The sequence below is a fragment of the Hemicordylus capensis genome, chromosome 7 (genome assembly GCF_027244095.1).
Source record: "Hemicordylus capensis ecotype Gifberg chromosome 7, rHemCap1.1.pri, whole genome shotgun sequence".
NCBI lineage: Eukaryota > Metazoa > Chordata > Lepidosauria > Squamata > Cordylidae > Hemicordylus > Hemicordylus capensis.
In genome coordinates, this window is record NC_069663.1 from 31,047,143 (window position 1) to 31,067,292 (window position 20,150).

General features: G+C 57.4%; 1 protein-coding gene across 1 annotated transcript; it reads right to left on the minus strand.

Moving 5' to 3' along the window:
• Positions 1–290: 290 nt before the first annotated feature.
• GNL2 (G protein nucleolar 2) lies at positions 291–16,177 on the minus strand. The gene is made up of 16 exons (XM_053267771.1): positions 16,014–16,177; positions 15,659–15,743; positions 13,273–13,367; positions 12,926–13,065; positions 10,709–10,893; positions 10,078–10,144; positions 9,256–9,414; positions 8,813–8,926; positions 7,822–7,950; positions 6,505–6,609; positions 6,090–6,248; positions 5,545–5,652; positions 4,476–4,873; positions 1,641–1,720; positions 1,020–1,123; positions 291–446 (listed from the first exon to the last, which is right to left on the minus strand). The coding sequence occupies exons 1-16, from the start codon at positions 16,075–16,077 to the stop codon at positions 297–299; spliced, it is 2,142 nt and encodes a 713-aa protein (XP_053123746.1). The 5' UTR covers positions 16,078–16,177; the 3' UTR covers positions 291–296.
• Positions 16,178–20,150: the final 3,973 nt, after the last annotated feature.

A 20,150-nucleotide genomic window follows, 5' to 3' on the forward strand; every position in this document is an offset into this window, starting at 1 on the left:
ACTCCATTTCATGCTTCTTGCCTCTTTGCTCTCCCAGGTGCATGGGCTGGTATCCCTCAAGCTGGGTGTGGCAGGGCAAGGTGAGAGAGGGGAGGGTGAGAAGAGTGAAGCTGAGCTGCCCCTAGGGCTTGCTGCCCCCAGCCTCACACCAGCCGCCACTGGAGACAAGCAGCCTAACTTGCAGCAGAAATGACCCATGCTAGAACAGTCATTGGGGCGAGGAGGGAGGAGAGATCCACCACACTGCTGTACCAAGGATGAAGTCACAAAAGGCAAGTGGCACACTGAGCCAGGACCTATTGGTTGTGTTTATTTCTCTTAGATTTAAGTCTCTGTCCTTCGGAGTTCTGTTTCTTCTTGTTCCTGTTTTTATTTTTGACGTTGTGAGTGTCGTAGTATCGGACACCAACTTTCTTTGAGTGCTGCTGCCGCTCGACTCTTCTCCTCTGTAAAAGCAGAAGCAAACTCCACTTAGGACAGGCTTGGAGGTCCCGGTTTAAAAGCAAGGGGGAGAGCGCGGAGCAGGGGAGCCAAATCCCACCCTTCTCTGCCTGGGGAGACCAGGAGGTCTATTGCTTGCCCAAGGAAACGCCTCCCTAGGCCTGCAGGTGGACCTTGCAGGTTGTCCTGGAAGAGCAACAGGAAAACCCAACTCCTGAGATGAAGACTTCACCGGACAATTGCACTGGTTAGCTGGCAAGGCTTCAAGGATTTGTTCAGCAACCGAGCACTTCATGGCCAGTAGCAGCCTCCGGTCCTGCTCCTCACCCCCACTGCTGCCCCCATCCATATCCTGCACTCACACAGAACTCTGTCCCACAAGCTTCCAGAAAGGCAGCCGCTGGGACGCTCAACTTGCATGGCTTATTCTGCACGTTGGTGGGCAGCTTCTCATTGCCACAGCGAGGCAGAGCCAAGGGGCAGCCAAGCAATTCCCTCATTTGCCCCCAGAGATGCAAGGACAAGGAGGACAGAGGGAGGAGATGCTGCACTGCTCCTGGGGACGCACTGGCACCTACCTCCTTGGAGCTCAGTTTCTTGCAAGGCTTTTTTGCTGGGTGGGCCTCTGTCTCCAGCTCCTCTTCCTCTTGTACTCTCTTTTTCTTCGGTTTCCTCAGATGTCCTAAGAGCAGTTATTTCAGAAACAACATGAAGCAAAACCCTCTATGGACCCTGTGGACGCAGACAGCAATCCGTGGACTGGGCCGTGTCACAACCAAAAGTGCCAGGGTGATTCCATTGGAGGGGGGGCACTCGTCAAGAGTGCCAGCCAATCCCCCATGCTTAGGTTGGGGATAGAACAGGCCCACACAGACACCCAGGGGCTCCTTGGCAGAAGATTGGGATATACATGCAAGTACTTGCATGCAGGACCCTCCCCCAAAGACCACCTCCCGTAATTGGAAAGAGTCCCTTGGGAATGGGGCCGTAGCTCAGAGGCAGAGCATCTGCTTTGCAAGCAAAAGGGCCCGACTTTGCAAGTGAGGGGGGCCAAGGGCCCGACTCACAAGAACGCAGCTTCCTACACAGGGCCGAGTAGTGGGTTTCTGTCCCTTGCAGCCCCCTGAAGGGAAGCCAACAGATGGCCAGCTAGGTGCAAACAGGAAACCCACCAGCACTGCACAGTCGCCACGGCCTACCTCGAGCTTCTTCACTTGCTGCAGCTGCAGAGCCCGGAGGAGATTGTGCAAAGACCTTTTCACTCAGCCCTTTGGGTATTCTGCAACAAAACAGGAAGGCAGATGCTCAGAACCTGAGAAGCCCCTACTCTCCACCTGTCTCCAGTCCCTGCGTTTGGTTCAGCCGTCCGCTGCCATGGGCAGTATTCTTCTGCACCCCCCTTCGTTTGCACACTGCCTTCCGCCATCGAGCCAATATCGACACACAAGGGCCAGAAACAAATGCAGCTCTTGGGTCACAACTGGACACGCTGCCTGGGCGCACTCCAGCAATCCCTCCTGGCACTGCAGACAACCCATGCTGAGAGCAGAGCTTTGCTGGGGGACATAAACCAATAGCTGGGCTGGGGAGGGCGCAGCACTCTAATGAACCAAGAGGGGCAGGGTGCCCAACAGAGACTCTCCCCTCCCCCAAGGCTAACAGGTACCGTCAAGGAAGCCATAAAAGGGAAGATGACTTCCTTCCGAAATTAGAAGGCCTGTCCAAATGAAGAGAACAGAAAGGAACATAAACTCTGGCAAAAGAAATGCAATGTGACAATAAGGGAGGCAAAAAGAGAGTTTGAGGAACATTTAGCTAAAACAAAAACTTCTTTAAGTACATCAGAAGCAGGAAACCTGCCAGGGAGGCAGTTGGACCATTAGACAATGAGGGAGTGAAAGGGATTATTAAGGAGGATATGGAGGTTGCAGAGAAGCTCAATGAATTCTTTGCATACATCTTCATGGCAGAGGATAATGAGCATATACCTGTTCCTGAACCAGGCTTTTCAGGGATGGAGGCTAAAGAGTCAGAAGTGATGAGAGACGATGTTCTAAACTGTCTGGAAACACTGAAAACTAGCAAATCACCAGAACTCAAATGTGAAAATTGCCGACCTCCTTGCTACAATATATAACTTATCCCTGCAATCTGTACTGGAAGACTGGAAAGTAGCCAACGTAACACCCATTTTCCAAAAGGGATCCAGGGGCGATCCAGGAAATTACAGGCTGGTTAGCTTAACATCCATTTCCAGGCAAATTGACAGAAAGCATCCTCAAGGATAAAATTGTAAAGCACATAGAACAGGCCCTGCTGGGAGTGAATCAGCATGGCTTCTGCAAAGGTAAATCTTGCCTCATAAACCTTTTGGAGTTCTTTGAGAATGTCAGCAAGTGTGTGGATAAGGGTGATCCAGTTGACATAGTATATCTGGACTTCCAAAAAGCTTTTGACAAAGTTCCTCATCAAAAACAACTGTCAAAGACTCCTGAGAAAACTTAGCAGTCATGGGATAAGGGGTCAAGTACATGTGTGGATTGCTAACTGGTTGAAGGACAGGAAACAGAGGATAGGGATAAGCTGAGTTTTCTCACAATGGAAGGAAGTAAGAAGTGGGGTCCCCCAGGGATCTGTACTGGGACCGGTGCTTTTTAATTTATTCATAAATGATCTAGAAGCAGGGGTAAGCAGTGAGGTGGCCAAATTTGCAGATGATACCAAACTCTTCTGGGTAGTGAAATCCAAAATGGATTGTGAGGAGCTCCAAAAGGATCTTTCCAAACTGGGTGAGTGGGCGACAAAATAGCAAATGCAGTTCAGTGTTGGCAAGTGTAAAGTGCTGCACATTGGAACGAAAAAACCCCACTTCAGGTATACATTGATGGGATCTGCACTGTCACTGACTGACCAGGAAAGGGATCCTGGGGTCATGGTGGACAGCTCATTGAAAGCGTCGACTCAATGTGCGGCAGCTGTTAAAAAGGCCAATTCCATGCAAGGGATCATTAGGAAAGGGACTGAAAATAAAACGGCTAATATTATAATGCCCTTATACAAAACTATGGTGCGGCCACACCTGGAGTACTGCGTACAATCCTGGTCACCACATCTTAAAAAGGACATTGTGGAACTGGAAAAGGTGCAGAAGAGGGCAACCAAGATGACCAGGGTCCTAGTCTCCTTTCTTATGAGGCAAGACTACAACACCTGGGGCTTTTTAGTTTAGAAAAAAGATGACTGCGGGGAGACATGATAGAGGTCCATAAAATCATGCATGGTGTGGAGAAAGAGTAATTTTTCTCCTTCTTGCATAACCCTAGAATCAGGGGTCATCCCATGAAATTGACTGCCAAGAAATTTAGGACCAATAAAAGTAAGTACTTTTCCACACAATAAATAATCAACTTGTGTAATTCTCTGCCACGAGATATAGTGACAGCCTACAACCTGGATGGCTTTAAGAGGGGTTTGGATGACTTCATGGAGGAGAGGTCTATCAATGGCTACCAGTCGGAGGGCTGCAGGCCACCTCCAGCCTCAAAGGCAGAATGCCTCTGAGTCCCAGTTGCAGGGGAGGAACAGCAGGAGAGAGGGCATGCCCTCAACTCCTGCCTGTAGCTTCCAGTGGCATCTGGTAGGCCACTGTGGGAAACAGGATGCTAGGCTAGATGGGCCTCCTCGCGGGGCCTGACCCAGCAGGGCTGTTCTTAGGTCACACGCACCCCACACTGCAGCTGGCCCCAGTGGGGGGAGAGAGCCCTGGCTGGGCACCTCTGTGTTGAAGCAGCAGGCGGCCTCATGGAGACTTCCATGACTACAGAGCTCAGCCAAGCTCCATCACCCACAGGAGGACCACCGCTCAGTGGCCGAGTTCTTTGCATGCAGAAGGCTCCAGGCTCAGCAATGCCGGGCATTGCCAGGAAAAGCCGGGGAAGCATCAAGTCCCATCTAGAAGCAGAAGAGTCACTGCCCAGCAGAGCAGAGGAGACCGAGTGCCTGACTGGCTATAAGGCAGCTTCGCGTATGCGTACCGTATCGCCGAGAACCTCTTGGCCTTGGCCCTGTCCAAGAACCTCTTGTATTTGGCAATCTTCTCCTCCAGAGCCTTCAGCACCGCCTTGGAGTCCTGCCTAGTGCCTGCTTGGCTCGGCTGGCAGCCCTCCTCTTCAGCACCCGTCTCCCCCTCTGCGTCAGTGTCTGTCTCATCAGCATCCGACACGTCCACAGGGACCAGGTCCTCTTGCAAGAACTGAGGGGCCACGTTGATCTTTCCAAAGTCCTGCTGCACACACAAGAGCCCCTGTGTGGCCACACTGGGGCAGTCGCCACTGTCTCTCCCAGCCTGCTCCACGGGGGCTTCCACTGGCTCCACGTCTTCCCCAGAGCCCCAGTTCTGACTTGTGGTGGTGGGTGAGACAACAGCTCCGCTCTAGAAAAATGAAGGGAAGGAAGCTTCGCTGCAAGTTGCTGTGATTGAAGTATTTCCCCCAGCCCCACCCCACCCCCCAGAGAATCTGGGGCAACCTTCCAGTGACAGGCCCAAGACCACTTATTGAAGCTCACCAGGAGCCAACTCAGAAACTGGTTCAGATGATGAATGGGTCATCAAGGAGGGCCTCCCTGGTGCCTCAGAAACCCCAATCTTCCCCCTCATCTCTAAGACCAGGGATGGGGAGGGTGTGGATGCACAAGAGGCTTGACCTCACTTAAGCAACCCGTCGCCTCAACCTTCATACGAGCACCACTGACTTAATGCCTTCTCTTACACTCTGGCAAGCCAAGTCTCCCAGTTTCCTCCATGTTTATAGCAAAGCAATACTTCAACAGAGATTAAGCCTGATCAAGTCCATGTCAAGCACCTGCCACTGTGGCTCAAGAAGTCAGAGCCGCTGGAAGACATCGGAGACCCAAACGCTTGGTCTCAATGGGGCTGGTGTGGTGGGAATCTTGGCTGGGAGACCAGGAAGGCCACACCCTTTTCTGCCATGGCTGGGGCCACTTCCTGCGAGCGGAGCATACTTGCCGGGATCCTGCTGACAACTTGTTCAGTGCCCTTCCCATCCAAACACCCCTTTGTCCAACTTGGCCACATGGTCTTACCTGAGGGTTCGGCTCCATATTTGGGGGCTTGACAAAGAAGGGAATACGGCCCCTCTGCCAGTCATTCAGCACCATCTTGCTCACGGTGCGCACGTCAGGCTCTCCTCCCTGAAACCACCGGGCGGGGGGGGCTCTTTTAAGCACCATCACAACAGTCCCACGGAAGGAGCAGAGCAGACAAGGGGGGCAGGGAGTGGAGCCCTGCCATGGCTCCGGCTGGGCTCCATGAACCCGACTGTGTTGCTAGCGAGGAGGAGACTCGCAGGGGATGGTTTGCAACTCCCCCTTTCCCAGAAGAACCCACCCCACACAGGGAAGCTCTTCTCCTTGCAGGCAGGAGCTGATGCCTGGCTGGATCCCTGGAACCACCCCCCACTCTGCCTCTCACCAGAGAACCCCGGCTCCCTCCTCTCCATGGATGATCACTCCCCAAGCGGAAGACTGGCTGATCTGCCCCTTTTCCCCCGAGGAGAGCCAGGGTTCCGCATGCTACCGCCCGAGAGGGCCCCCCCACCCCCAGGGAGAGAAGAGGCAGGCTCCGTCACCTTCAGCAGCTTCCCAGTCTGGAGGGCCAGCTTCTCAAGGAAGTTCTCCACATTCTGCCAGGAGTCTACTTTGTATGTCTTGCGGATGTATTCCGGCTTGGCTCTCTCCAGCACGGTGGCAATGTGGTCTTCTGGGGTCTTGATTTTTTCGACTTGCACCTGGGCACAACCAGGAAGTCAGCCCCTTCCGCCCAGGCTTTGACACACCACATGCAAGCACGGCTGCCTCTCAGAGCGGAGGGAGGAGAGCAAGGCCAGGACCGTCCAGCCCTCTGTGCACCCGTCTTGCCCTCCCTCAAGGGCCCCAGGACTGGAAGGCCAGCTCCTAGTTGCACTGCTACTCAAGCACAGGCTGGAGACCCAACATGGCCCCACTGGGTCGCGAGGAGCTTCAGACGTGCCCCTGAACACTCACCACCCCCTTCAGCACGATGTCTGTCTCCGTGTCTCCCGATGGATACACCACGCCCGGGCAGTCAATGAGGAATATGCGGCGCATCAAGGTGATGTACTGCCACACCTGCGGCAGCAAGGGGGTCAGAGGGAGAGAGGGAAGCAGCCCCTTTCAGCTGGGAGGAGGGAACCCTGGGGCGAGTTAAGCCCACGAGAAGACAGCGTGGCGAGCAGAGAAAGGCAGGCAGCCCCAGCCAAGAGCGGCTTTCACGTCTCTGCTCAGCCACGAAGCTCACCACATGTCCCTCAGGTGTCGCGACCTCGCAGCTCAAGCACCTCCCGCTCGGAGGCACTGAGAGGTTGCCTGTTGCTCCGAGCCAGGGAATAAAGCGCTCGGTAAACAAGGCTTTTGTCTCTCTCTTGCTGTCCCTGCGGGTTCTGGTCCAATCACACTTTGGGGAAGCTAAAGTAAAGCCCTTGTAGGAAGCCGGATTTCTAATCACTCAGAGCCTTCCAAAGAAGATCTCCACTGCAGGAAAATGCTTAAGTCAGGGCCATCGTGGCTGGAGATCAAAGCCCAACAACATCTGGAGAGCCTCCAGTTAGCCACCCCTGACTGAGGAGGGTGACTGGACCTCCCCAATAGTGTGTGGGAAGAGAAAGCAAACACCCCTTCTCCAGCCCAAGTGGGTCTCACATTTGCACTGGGAGACCGATTCAGGCCTCATGTGGAAATGCTCGGACAGGAGTGCTCAAGCTTGGGTCCCAGATGTTGTTGGATCACAACTCCCATCATCCCCAGCCACAATGGGAAATGGAGTCCAACAACATCTGGTGGCCCAAGGTTGAGTATCCCTGGCTAAAGCAAATTCCTGCAGCCAACTAAGCAGAGCCAGTTGCTGCTCTGGACAACACCAGTGAAGCCATTGCAGAACGTCGCTCATCTGTTTCCACAGTTTATTCTGCAGAGCACATGAAAGCCTCCCCCCTCCTGACCACCGGAAGTCCTGCTCAGGCGCCCTCCCCTGTGTTATTTACAACACTGATATACTGTTTTAAACAATAGCAAAGGTTGTCAGTGGGGTGCATGGAGCAAAAGGAATTGGAAGACAATTCCCTGCCCCAATAAGAAGGGGGAGACACGGGCCTCAGTCCCGAGGGGGATGCTGTGCCTGGGCTGGACAGCGGCTCCTCCCGGAGAGAGGGCTGCCTCTCTGCCTGCCTGGCAGCAGGGACTCCCTCCCGCAAGCAGCCCCCTGAGCACTGCGAGCAACAAGCTCAGCGACGCTGCAGGCCCTGGCAGGGAGAGCGCAGGAGCCCTCCCGGGAAGGGGGCTCACCTTGGTTTCTCCAGCAATGGGAGCGACGTTGCAGACCTTCTTGGAGCGGAGCGTGTTGATCACGGAGCTCTTTCCCACATTGGGGTAGCCAATGAAGCCCACACTGATCTGCTTCTTGTCCACATGCAGCTGAGGGGGGACAACAACAATGCGCATGGCAAAGAGCAGCTTCCTGGAGCGACCCGAGAAGCAGCCCTCTCGCCCCCACCCCACCGCTGACTCCCCCAGGCCTCCCAGAGAAGGGATCCACTGATGCGCCAGATCTGCCAAGGGCCACTTGGCTCCCCCCATGAAGCCGCCATTGTGTGCGCTGGTGAGGAATGGGTTGCCAGCCCTTCTCGGCATCCGCTGGGGGGGCCTCTCCCTCCGCTCCCGGCAAGCGACAAAGCTTCTCAACCCTGCTGCAGAATTGGGGGTGGGGGGGGGACACGTGCCAATAGCAGGATGCCTCTTCCTGTAAGGGTGGGGCAGCAGCGGCTCTTGCAGGCCTCTGAACATGAAGAGCAACCACGAGGAGGTACTGGAGCCTGGGTGTACGCTAGATCACCGGGGGGGGGGCCCTCTGGGGCTGGGGGGAGGCAGGCTCTCCCAGAGTCAGGGGAGGCACGTGCCACACCCACGATGCTGGCAGTCCCACTGGCCAGCCCACTCGACACTGGCCGGGCCAAGGCAGTGTAGCCCTTTCCTCCCCGCAAGGCTGGGCCTAGCTTGGTCTTGCAGATGCCCCCTCCATGCCCCCAGATGCCGTCATCAAGCAGCACAGGCAAGAGGGGCCCAAGAGAGGTTGTGCCTCTACCTCCTCCTCGGCTCTCCACAGGAGACCCAGCGTGCCCTTCAGCAAGTCAGACCCCGCCCCGCCCCCGCCCCAAGCCAGGGCTGCTTCCCAAGCCGCTTAGCGTCGCTGCGCAACCGAGAACCACTTCTCTGCACCACCCAAAGTCTGGGACTCGCCTCCGAACCTGAATGGCAGAGAGAGAGAGATGGGTGGTACCTTCCCAAACTGCCGCAAGAGCTGGATGAAGGCTCCTTTTCCAAAGGGGTTTGTGAGGCTGGCATGGAAAGCCAAGGTTGGGTAGTCCTGGGAGAGAACGGCCACCCAGCGTTTCTGGAAGGAGAGAACAGGGCGTGCCACTCACTGTCTGGCAACACAAGGCACAGCCGCGCAAGTTGGAAGGCGGAGGAAGACGTCACAGAGCTCCTCCCCAAGCGCAACAAGTGAGGCTTTGGAAAACCCAAGCGTGACTTCAGAGCTGGCTTCCCGGTTTGTTCCAGCCACTGGAGAGCAGACTGGCTTTGGCCTCATCCACTGCACAGGGACCTTGCAGCAAACTGGGCTGCACCAGCTGCAAGTACATTTGCGGGAGAACTGCTCCTCCACTGGGAGCCGGAAGGGCAGCGGAGTCTCTTCCAAGCGCAGCAGGAGCTGGGACTTACCGTGGCCCAGGTGGGCACAAGGTCACATTTGTTCAAGACAAAGACGAGATGCTTCCAGGGCTTCTCCTTCTTCAGGTAGGCCTCCACGTGTGGGGAGCGGGTCCCCATCGGGTCTCTGGCATCCAGCACTTGCACAACGACATCCGAGGAATCAATCACCTGAGGTTCACAAAGAGAGGCAGGACGTCAGAGCGGAAGGGACACGGCCCACCGCCACCTCCCCCCCCCCCGCCGGTCTCTCTCCCTCCTGTCATTTCCAACCACAAGCAATGCTAAGGGGAAGAGAGCAGCTCCCAGCCCGGCCCCACCTCCCCTTGCAAGGAACAGCAGAGCCCAGCTCTTGCACGCACACTGCAGAAGCTCCCCAGGCCAGTGGCTTCCCAACAGGAGAGTGCGGAGCAAGGCCCAGCCTCTTCCACCCTGGTGCTCAGCGGAACTGCAGAGGCGGCCAGCTCATGGCCAGGCAGTGACTTCGAGCAGCACCAGGCGGCCAGGATGGGAAGCAGAGCAAGCCGCAGCCCAGAGGCTGGAGAGTGGGCAGAGGAGCCTGACCGGGACCTGGAGTGGTCTCGCAGCCACTTGAGGGGAGCAGACACAGCACCTCTCCCCACAAAGCCTCGAAGCTGGCTGCCTTCAGGCTCGGGAGGGGAGCAGGCAGCAGTGCACGGAGTGCTGTGGCAGGAGAAAGGAGCCTTTGCAGAAGCAACTCTGGATTCTGCCGTCTGCTGCACAGCACCTGCAGGGCCGTGCTGGGCCACACCCTGGCAAAGCAGAGAACTAAGCAGTCCGTCATCGCCCTGCACGCGCGTATCGTGAGCATACCTTGTAAAGCTCTCCCCAGATCCGCTTGGACTGCCCCTTCTTGTAAATCTCTTCTCTCGCCTCCTCCCTGCAAAGGGGCAATTGGAGAAGTCAGTCGCTCCAGAGCCCCACATCTGCCGGCATGGAATGCCTGCCTGCTGACCAAGCCAGAGCAACTCTCCCTGGGGCTTCAGCAGCCACTTCCCTCCAGGAGGGCGCAGAGAAGACAGCCGTTCCCTGGGCTCAAGGAGCAGGGTCAGGCCAAGCAGGCAGGCATTCAGGGCCAGGACCTCTCTCCGGGCAGGAATCGGGGCTTCCTGACACACTGGAGACTGGGACACCACCACGGCCTGGGAGTGGGAGCTGAACCCAGGGATGTCTGAAGCAGGGCCTAAGCCAAGATGGACTCTGCTCGGGTGCCAAATGAGGTCCTCCAGCACTGACAGGAAAGGACTTCCTGACGTGCGCTCAAGAGGAGCACAGCCTGGTCTCTGGGGGAGGGAGATTCGTCCTGATCTAGGAGGCAGAAGGCTGTGCAAACAGGACAAGACTGACCTACAAGGCCAAAGAGAGCCACTTTCCGGAGAGTCACCACAACCTAAACCTGCTGGGGCAGATTTCCACATCACTAAGCAGACGCTCCCCAGCTGACCTCACTCCAGTATCTTCCGTCACCAGATCCCGGTCCTTGTCTTGGCTGTAGCTGCTGGCCTCCGTCGCGGCATTTTCCACCAGGGCCTGCACGTCGCTTGCCAGGAGGTTCGGCCGCTTCCTTTGCGATTTGGGGCCAAACGTAGTTTCAAAGGTTTCTGTGTCAAGAATGTGGACTTTGGCATTCTGAAAGGGGCGGGGGTGGGAGAAGGGTCACAAAGCAGCCTCGCGCCTGGCTCCAGGCAAGGCCACCCCAGCCCCACCAAGAGCGGCTGGGCTGGGCTGGGCTGCCCTCATCCTTTGCTTTCCTCGGCACTGGGCTTCAGGTTGAGGTGGCAGCGGCAGCAGCTGCAGCAGCGGCAGCGCACAGCCAACCCTGGCCAGCTTGCTCGGGAGCCCTGCTCCAGATTCAGCCCACTGCAAGGACAGTGACAAGCAGGGCACTGCAACGGATACCTCTGCTTGCTGCTCTCCGTCCACAAAGCCCCAGGTGCTGCCAGAAGCCTCCTGAGTCAAGGATACTCTGCCCCCCAGCCCGGATTTCTCTTTGGAAAGGTCAGCTTCAAGAGACAAAGCTAGCAGGCCAGAGCAGAGGGACACGTTTGACCTGAGATGAACGCGCAGCCCGAGGGCTGGAGCTGGCCAGCCAGGGGACGAAGCCAGCAGGCCCCTTTCATGGCCTGGAGGCACCACCCCTGGCACCCCCTGCCAAGGGACCAGCATGAGCTTCTGATCCTCTCCCAAAGGCCCTGGGCTTGCATCCAGCACAGGGCAACAGGTGGCCAGCTGGCCGGTCCAAGTGCCAACCGAGGCCCACAGTTGTCATACTAGTCCACTATCAGGAACGTGTGGGAGGAATCAGTGGCAACCAGCTCTTTCTTAACCAAGAAAAAGTGCTAGCTTCCAAAACCTACAGGGCCCAATTTTATACTCCACAGTTTAGAAGCCACTCATGCCAGTCACTGTGCACTGTCTGAACATAAAGCCTGCTTCCCATGGGGAACTCTGACGATACCAGAAGCTAGAGCTCAGGGGGGTGCGTGGTGGTAGTGTCTTCAGGGCCTCTAGCAACAGATTGCTCGTGTGGCAGTTGAACCAGGAGGGTACTAAACTGAGCCACTGACCATTTCAAAGGCAGGGCACGTTTCCCCCAGAAGAATCCCCACCCCCACCCCTTATCACCAGCTTTTATAGCAGCCTCTGGGAAACCAACTCGACTTGGAACCGGGCCTTCTCTGTAGCTGCTCCTGGCCTATGGAATGCACTCCCGGCAGATATCCGCAGCTTAGGCTTCCTGTCGGCCTTTAAGAGAGCCCTGAAAACTTGTTTGGCCTGGCCTTCCAAGGCTTTTAAATTGTTTGGGGGTATTTTAATTGGTTTTGAATTGTTTTGATATGGTTTGTTTTAGATGGTGTTTGTTTTATGTCTTTAAACTTGTTGTGCACCATCCAGAGCCTTTGGATGGGGTGGTCTATAAATGTAATAAATAATATCTAAATAATAAACGTGTTAAACAATTTAAATTGCCTTGTGATTAAAATCAATTCACTCGGCACTGATTCCCTAGAAATCCCTTCACCAAGGTTTCTAGAGGCTTTTCCTGGTTTCCTGACCAGTCTGTGAATGTGAGCACTTTGCCAACAGCCACTCAGACAGAGGAGTCGGCCAGCCCTTCCCGCAAGCAACTGCAGGGCCCGCTCTCTTCTGGGCCCACAGAGCTGCCCTTCCCCCAGTCAGGCTTGCAAGAGGCGCAGCCCAAGGAAGACTCCTCTTCATGCAAAGCGAGTCCGCAGGTCCTGGAGAGGCTTTTGGAAGGAGAAAACCTAGTGGTGCATTCACAGAGAAGGCAGCCAGCACTTCACGGGGAGTAGGGAGAGGTACTTGCAAGGCTTGGGAACAGCCACGTATCTGGCAGTGAAGCTTTACAAAATGTTGGTTCCTGGTCTCCTCGAGACCACAAGGAACAAAGGGTATCATCTGTGAGCAGCTGGACTAGAGAGCCGCTCTGTAGGCACGCCTTGAGTCAAGGGACACACCTCCACATGGCCTCCTTATCAAAGTAGGTAGCTGAAGATGGGGTTTCAGTTGTGCGTGTGCAAGAGGGGAGATACAGCCTGTGAAACTTCCCAAAGCCCAGGACACACTCCCAGAGGATATTCTGGAGGGGAGAATAGCCACCTGCCCCCCACCCAAATGAAGTGTGCAGTAGAGGACTTACGTGAGGCTTAATCCGGTCATGGAGCAGGGAGACGGGCAGTTTGCTTTGTCTCATGACCACCCGGTAGGGGTCCTTCATCACGACCTCCATCTCTTCTTGGAACTTCTGAAGGGATGACTGCTTGATCACACGCGTATTTCCTGCATCAGAAATAGCTGCACCTCAGGTCTGGCCCGATACCTCCCGCACCGTGGCTGGACAACAGGAGTTGCTAGCAAAAACTACTGCTCCTGAAGCACCAAAGACTACCTTTTATCCCAGATCCAGCTCTTGAAACAACAGAGCTCACCCCCTCTGCCCCGCAACCAAGAAGAATGTACAAGCAAAAGCCATACAGGCTGGCTCACCAAACCATTTGATGTTGGGCTCCACTCTTGCCACGGTGCCTGGTGCCACTGTGGACTGGAACTGTAGTGGTCGGACCAGTTTCCCACGATTGTTCCTAAGGAAAAAGCCATCGCGGAGCTGACTTGGGAAGGAAGCCTCTCTAGGCCTCAGGTCCAGTGATCCCTCTTAAGGCATGCACACATGCGCGCACTCACACATTTTTTGACGTCCACTCAGTTCATTTTAGAAGTGATTCAGGCTGAATCAGGAAGGCCCCACTCTGAGTGCACATGGTGCACACATAATGATGCTCAGAACAAAACCCACTCCACACACAGATGAAAAGAACACTGCTCATCAGAGAGCACACTGCTCAGGTCCCCAGCGATGTGTCAGGAGCAGCAACCGCCACTGCTGCTACCTGCTGTGGGCAAGTCAACATTTTCTAGGGAGCGTAATTAACAGGAGCAAAATCCAACCCATTGGAACCCAGGAATGGGCAAGGAAGAGCATTCCCCAGCTCATGCACGCCACCTCCGTGGATGCCACCGATGGCGAAAGGGCGCTTCTCGGGACATGCTGCCACCGGGCACAAGGCAGAGCAAGGGTCAGCACCCAGAGGGCCCGGCTGGAGCTCCCTTCCTTTCCCCATGACAATCCCCACACCCGCGAGACACCATGGGCAGCCTCCACAGCTGGAGCCTCTCCCGTCATGACAACATCAAGAGAGCCCTGCTGGATCAGGCTGAAGATCTCCAACAGTGGGCCAGTCAGAAGTCTCTGGGAAGCCTAGGGCGGGACATGTAGGCAAACAGCTGCTGTTGCTTCCCAGCAACTGGGATTCCAATGCAGCATCTAGTTGTCATAGATGGTAGCCACCGACTGGCTTCTCCTCTTCCTCCAGGAACTGGTCCATTCCCCTTTTAAAGCCACCTAGGCTAGCGGCCGTCAGCAGATCCTGTGGCAGTGAGCCTCACAAATCACACTCCTTAGCACAGAGGCAAAGCAGAGCCAGCAGCTCAGCCCGACACAGAGCGCCAACTGCACGGCTCCAGGTGAACAACTGGAAGCAATCAGGGCCCCTTGGCCACATGTCAGGCAGGAGGGCAAAGGGGTCACTGAGGTGAGGCAAGAAGGCCTGTTTTCCAAGGCTGACACTTTTCCATGGGCTGTGCCAAGCAATGGAGCAGAGCCTCTGGAAAACACATTGCTAAGAGGTTCCACATTGTGCACTTGGCCCTCTTTCACAGGCAGAGCAGTTTGGGAATGCACCGTGCGGCTGCTTCCATTTAGCACCTGCTCATGGGCACAGAGCGCAGGCCAGCGCACAACTGGGCATGAAACCGACTCGTCTGCAGGCGGGAGAGAAGCAGCCTCTGCGTTCCGGGGAAACAGATGGCAGCTTCACCCTCCGCTCCAAGCATCCTGTGAAACCTCTGTGGCTCTCCCTGCTGACACCAACAATGCCACGCACAGGAGGACAGGAGGAGGGGAGCCTCAGGGCAACAGCTCAGCATGCAAAGGAAGAGGCCATGTAAACACACACACACACACACACACCCCAGAACTGTGCTCAGAAACCTCAGCAAGCCAAGCGATGAGATCCCAAGTCTGCTCATGCACTCCTACCCAAGAGTACAAGAAACGCTTTGTCTGATCAGCCCACATCCTGTCTTACAGGTCCCACATTCTCTTTTCCTGGGGTGTGCTCTCTCCCCGCCCCCCAAGTCTCGCCTCCAACTTGAGGCAGCCACTGCTAAGCAGCCCGTGGCTAGCACTCCGACTTGCCAGGTTTCTCATCCAGAGGTGGGCTTCCCAGATACCAGGCCTTTGGAGCCACTTGACTTGCAAGGAGCAGAGTTGCAGTTTGCAGGTGGGGTTGCTTTGGTTTCCCTGAGGAACTAACATTTCCTCCACGGCTGTCATGGAAAAGAGAAGGGAAAGCCACAGGGAGGCCACCCAAAGTGGAACGCAACAAATTGCTTGCTGCATGCAGCCTTCGCCAAGTTGTGGCATGTGAAACTGGCTTTGGCCTGGCCAGTATTAAGTGGTCAGAGCAGGAATAAGGATTTGCTGTAAGTGCTGCTACTTTTAGTGTATAGCTTTCTGCACACTTTTGTCTGGCACCCAAGGGGCCAACATAAGGCTGCTAGGAAGCTCTTCCTTCCCTAGAAGCCTCTACGGAATTTACTACCAAGACAGGATCTTTTGCCACACAGATGTGAAGCAAAAACTGCACCAGCCAAGAGGCCTTTCTGCCCCACTCCTCACCACGAAGCGGCATCTCGAGGCGTCTGTTCAGGCGTCATCGCAGCCCCCCCCCTTTCATGCCCCCGCTCCGCCTGACCTGTCGAGTGAGCCTGGCTGCGTGGCGGGATCCTTCCCCACCCCTTCCCTGCTCCTCACCTGCGCTCCTTCTGCCGGTACATGTTGAGACGCCGGATGGTCGCCCGGTCCCGCATGTGGTGCCCTCCGCCATCGCCCGGCCGGTCTAGGGAGAGCAGAGGGTAGAAGCGAGATGCACCAGGAGGAGCCCGGGCAGAGGTGGGGGGGGGGCTCCAGAGGAGGCGCCTGCTCTCGCGGCTTGGCCCAAACCCACAAGCCCCCGCCGGGAGGCGCCGCCATCTTCGCACCGCTAGATCAGGCCGTGGTCAGCTGCGCTTCCCCGCCCGCCCCGCAGCATCTGAAATGCGGACACGTTTCCCGTGGCAGGAGGTTCCGCAGGCAAGAGCCAGGACCCCGCCCGCCCGGCGCCACTTACCGGGGTTGGTGCTGGCGCGGGAGGGGTTGACGCTGGCGCGGCCCTTGAAGCGCGGCTTCACCATCGCGGCAGCGGCGAGTCCGGCTCCTCCTCACCAGCGTGCCCGCCACAAGCCCGGAAAGGGCTTCGCAAGAACTTCCGGTGACGCAGTTCCGCGAAGTCCCTCGGCCCCGCCCCGCGCGTAGAGGCCGGCGGTGACGTCAGGGCGCGCCCCCGGCAATGACGTCACGCGACCGCTGGGTGGTGCCAGAGCGAGGGGGCGGGGCCGCTCCTCTTCTGCCCCGCAGCAGGCGGCGGAGCGCGCCTGAGCAGCTCTTGGGGCCGCCCCCCCCCGCGCTGCGCCCCCCGCGCCCGACCCCCCCCCTCGAAGAGCACGAGTGGGCGGCTGTTCCCCACGGAAAGGGGGCAGGCGGTCCTCCTCGGGCGGAGCGGCGCCCCGGACAGATCCCAGCGCGGCCGGCAGCCCTTTGCGTGGGAAGCCCGCGGGGGCCCCGAGCGCTGCCGCTGCCCTGGGGGCCCCACCCCGAAGCCCACCCACGGGCGGGGGGGGCAGAGAAAGAGCCCCCTTCCCAGGGCGAGGGGAGGGCTGCTGCGGGCCGGGCCTGGCGGGGAGCGAGCCGCCGCGCTGCTTGCAGGTTGGCCATGCTGGGCGGCGGCGGCGGCGCAGCTGCACCAGACGAATGGCCAGCCTGCAGCGCCGGGCCGGGGCGGGAGAGAGAGGAGCAGGTGGAGCCCCGGCCGGGGGGGGGCTGTTAGCGGGGGCTGCTGCTCGCTCCCTCTCCCAGGACAGAGGGGGCTCTTCCGCAGGGGCGCTCCCCCCCCCGGACTTCCACGGGGCCGAGAGCCCTGGCCTCCGCACCCCGCGAGTGCCCCCGAATCGTCTTTAGGCTGTCCTGGGCGTTGTGGTTTGTGTCCTCCAGGACCGACCTGCTAAAAAATGATGCCGAACTTGTAGGGGGGCCTCCGAAGGCCTTTCGGTCCAGGCTCCCAAATCCCCCCCCCCCGCACCTCTGCTGGCGGAAAAGTGCTCTTCCTCGGGTGTTCTGTAGCACCCAGGAAGTCACAACTGGAGAAGGATCATCCAGTCCAGCAGGAGGAAAGGGGAGGGGGAACTGGTCAGTGGTCGAGGGGGGCCCCCGACGGGCCCCCACTCCTCCTCCTTTGCTCCTTTCCTTTGGAGGGTCTGCTGTTGTTGCCGTTGCTGGGCACTTCGTGGTTTGGCCTGAGCTCGGTGATGGGCAGGTTCACTGTCCCCGGCACACGCTCTGGACTGAGTTATCCTGTCCTTTCCTGGGTGGTGCAGAGCCTCGGAGCAGGATGGTGCCGCCTCTTCGCACGTGTCGTCTTCATCTGCGTGCTCTCTTAGCAACCCCAAGACTGAACAACAACAGTGAAATCATTTCCATGTAGGAAGCGAGCATTTTCCCATCACATGGAGCCTGGGATGGGTTTCAGTGGGCAGCTTTGCTGCTGTTTCATTTTGGCAGAGTCCAAATCCAGACCAATTGGAGGCTGCTGCAGCGCACAATGATGCCACTGTGAAGGCCTCCATGGGCGCTGCCTGATCGATGGAGTCAGACCCTTGGTCAAGGCCAGCCCTGCTTAGCAAGGGGGACGACTCATGCTGGCTACCTCGAGACTGGCTCAACCACTTTCTCGCCCTGCACTTTGCAGACCGATCTACAGCTTACTTTCCACTCCTTGTACACGAGAAGTACTCTCTGGCTGGGGAGAGGCACCAATCCTGTCTGCACAGAGAGAGAGCAATTCACGGGGGTGGGGGGGGGAGCTCATAGTGTGGTGGTCAGTTCTTCCACTTTCACCTGTGGTGAACAAACATGGAGGCATTTATGTGATTTCAGCGCAAGGAGAAATATGTGTGGACACACTATGGGAAAGGGAGCCTCCCTTGAGCCCCTGTCAAAGAGGGGTCTGTCTCCAACCTCCTTTCTGCTTCCTTTCCCTTTCCTCCCTCCCACCATAGCTCCTGAGGCAGCGGCTGGCAGGCTGGTTCACCTGCAACCGAGTGTGGAGTTCACAGCACACCATACATTATGCTGTGTATAAATACCATCAGAGTGATTAATTTGGGTGACAGCTTGTATAAAGCTGGGATTTCTGAAACTTTAAAGGCGGCCCTTTGGGGAGGGGGGATAGCATCCTCTGTGTCTTCATGTTTTGATTCAAGTCACCCTCTGACTTGAGGTTTGCCTTGGGCGAGGCCACTGAAAGATCAGGGGAGAAGGCGCCCTTGGCTCTTCTTAATGTACAAGCTGAGATTGCTTTGGAGCCAGAAGTCCCTTCAATGTAAACACAAACGAGCAAGATCTATACATTCCATACATTGCTATGGAGGCAGACCACCAGTAATGTATTAGCGGGGGTGTCAAACTGACTTGCCCGTGGAGCTGGTGAAAGTTTGGATTTATATTAAACACGGAAGGGAGAAGATAATCCTTCCAATCCGTCACTGTTGCGGGAGATTTGCTGGGTGCTGGGTTTTGGAAGAAAGAGGGAATGGGAGAGAGGGAGCCTAGCGCCGTGTGCATTATACTCTGTTTATTGGATGTGTGTTTGGAATGTGTGTATCCCGCCGTTCTGAGAATGTTCAGGGCAGCTGCTCTTCTCATGGGCATAAAACCTTCACCTTTGCTGAAGCAAGTTACAGGGAGAAGCCAGGAAGACGGCACGTTGCCCCTTCCGTCATGGATGGGGTTAGGGCTAGGGCTGGGTCCTGCTACTGCCACCTCTCCCGCTTGGACCGAGCAGCTGCCCCGTGAGGGAGCTCTCTCTGGGGGTGGGGGGAGTCTTCCATTGCCGCCACTGGCAGATGCTCCAGCACATCGGTTGGCCACGGACGTGGGGCCTTGGCCAGCACTGGCTCTGCAAGACACCCACCCCCACACACCCCGCCGGAGGTTCTGGTGGCCGCAGAGCCAGCCTGAGGGCCAGGCCCTGCGTGGCTGGAGGCCCCCGTCCCGCAAGGGTGCTTCCTTTGCCAGGAGGAGGACGGAGTGCCTGAAGGCCACAGCCCTCTGCAGAAAGAAGCGACTGGGAAGAGGCATTCGTCCGGGAGCGGGCTGAGGAGGCTTCCTTTGGCTTTGGCCTGGACGTCATCTCTGCACAGTTCCAAGGCCAGCCTTGGAGAGGCTCTTGCCTGCTTGCAGCCTGGTATGCCGCTCATTTATCATCGTGCCGGAATGGACCTTCCCCTGCTGGAGAGGGCGGCACGTGGTTCACTGAAGCGCCAAGGGGGTGGGGGGTGGGGCCTGGCTGGCCGCTCTGCCGGGAGCAAGCCGTCCAGGGCAGCTCCGTACAGCGGACACCGCTATGGCGGCTCTCCCACTCCCTGGAGGCCAGGGCCAGGAGGGCCGTTCCCTTTGCCTTTCCTAGAACCGCAACTTGGCTGTGGAAAGCAACAGGCCAGGCAATTCTGCGCGGGCTGCGTCTGCAAAGGGGTGGCTGGGCTTGACTCAGCAGCCCCCGGGGTGCACGGAAGGCCTCAAGTGTGGCTGGCCTGGCCCTCCTGCCCCTCCAGGACTCAGGTGGTCCCTGGGCGGCAGAGGGCACCGGAGTGACGATGGGGCCTTCACAGAGGAGGCGTCAGGGGAGCTGGAGGGAAGGCAGCCCAGAGCGGCTCCTTCGGGAGTCCTGCGCCCGGATTGGATTGTGCTGCAGCTTTGGGCGCGTCTGGCTGCCCCGGCCGGCTCCCCCTCTGGGCTGCACGTCTGGCAGTGACTGGTTCCAGGCTGGCATGTGGTTCTTGCCGCTGGTGGTTGCCTTCCCATGCAGGGGTGCCCAGCGGGGGGGGGGCTCCTCCTCCTCCTCCTCCTCCTCCTTTTGCCTTCACCTTGCCAGACAGGGCATCTTTGCTGTGATGCACCAGCCATTCCCCAAGGCTGAGGGAACCCTCTCTGGGTTTGCGTTCTCCAGCAGGGCTGCCCAGAGGAACCTGCCCCATGGTCTTCGGTCAGTCACTGCAGGGGGTTTCGACCCAGCAGCTTCTCCTTCCCTACCAAACGTCACCTGCCTGCGACCAGCCCTAACATCGGTCTTCTTGGTGAAAGCGGCCAGTGGCTGGGCCTCTGCTGGCCAGCGTGACCATTGGCTTTGGCCTGGGGAGCAAGAGGATCTCCA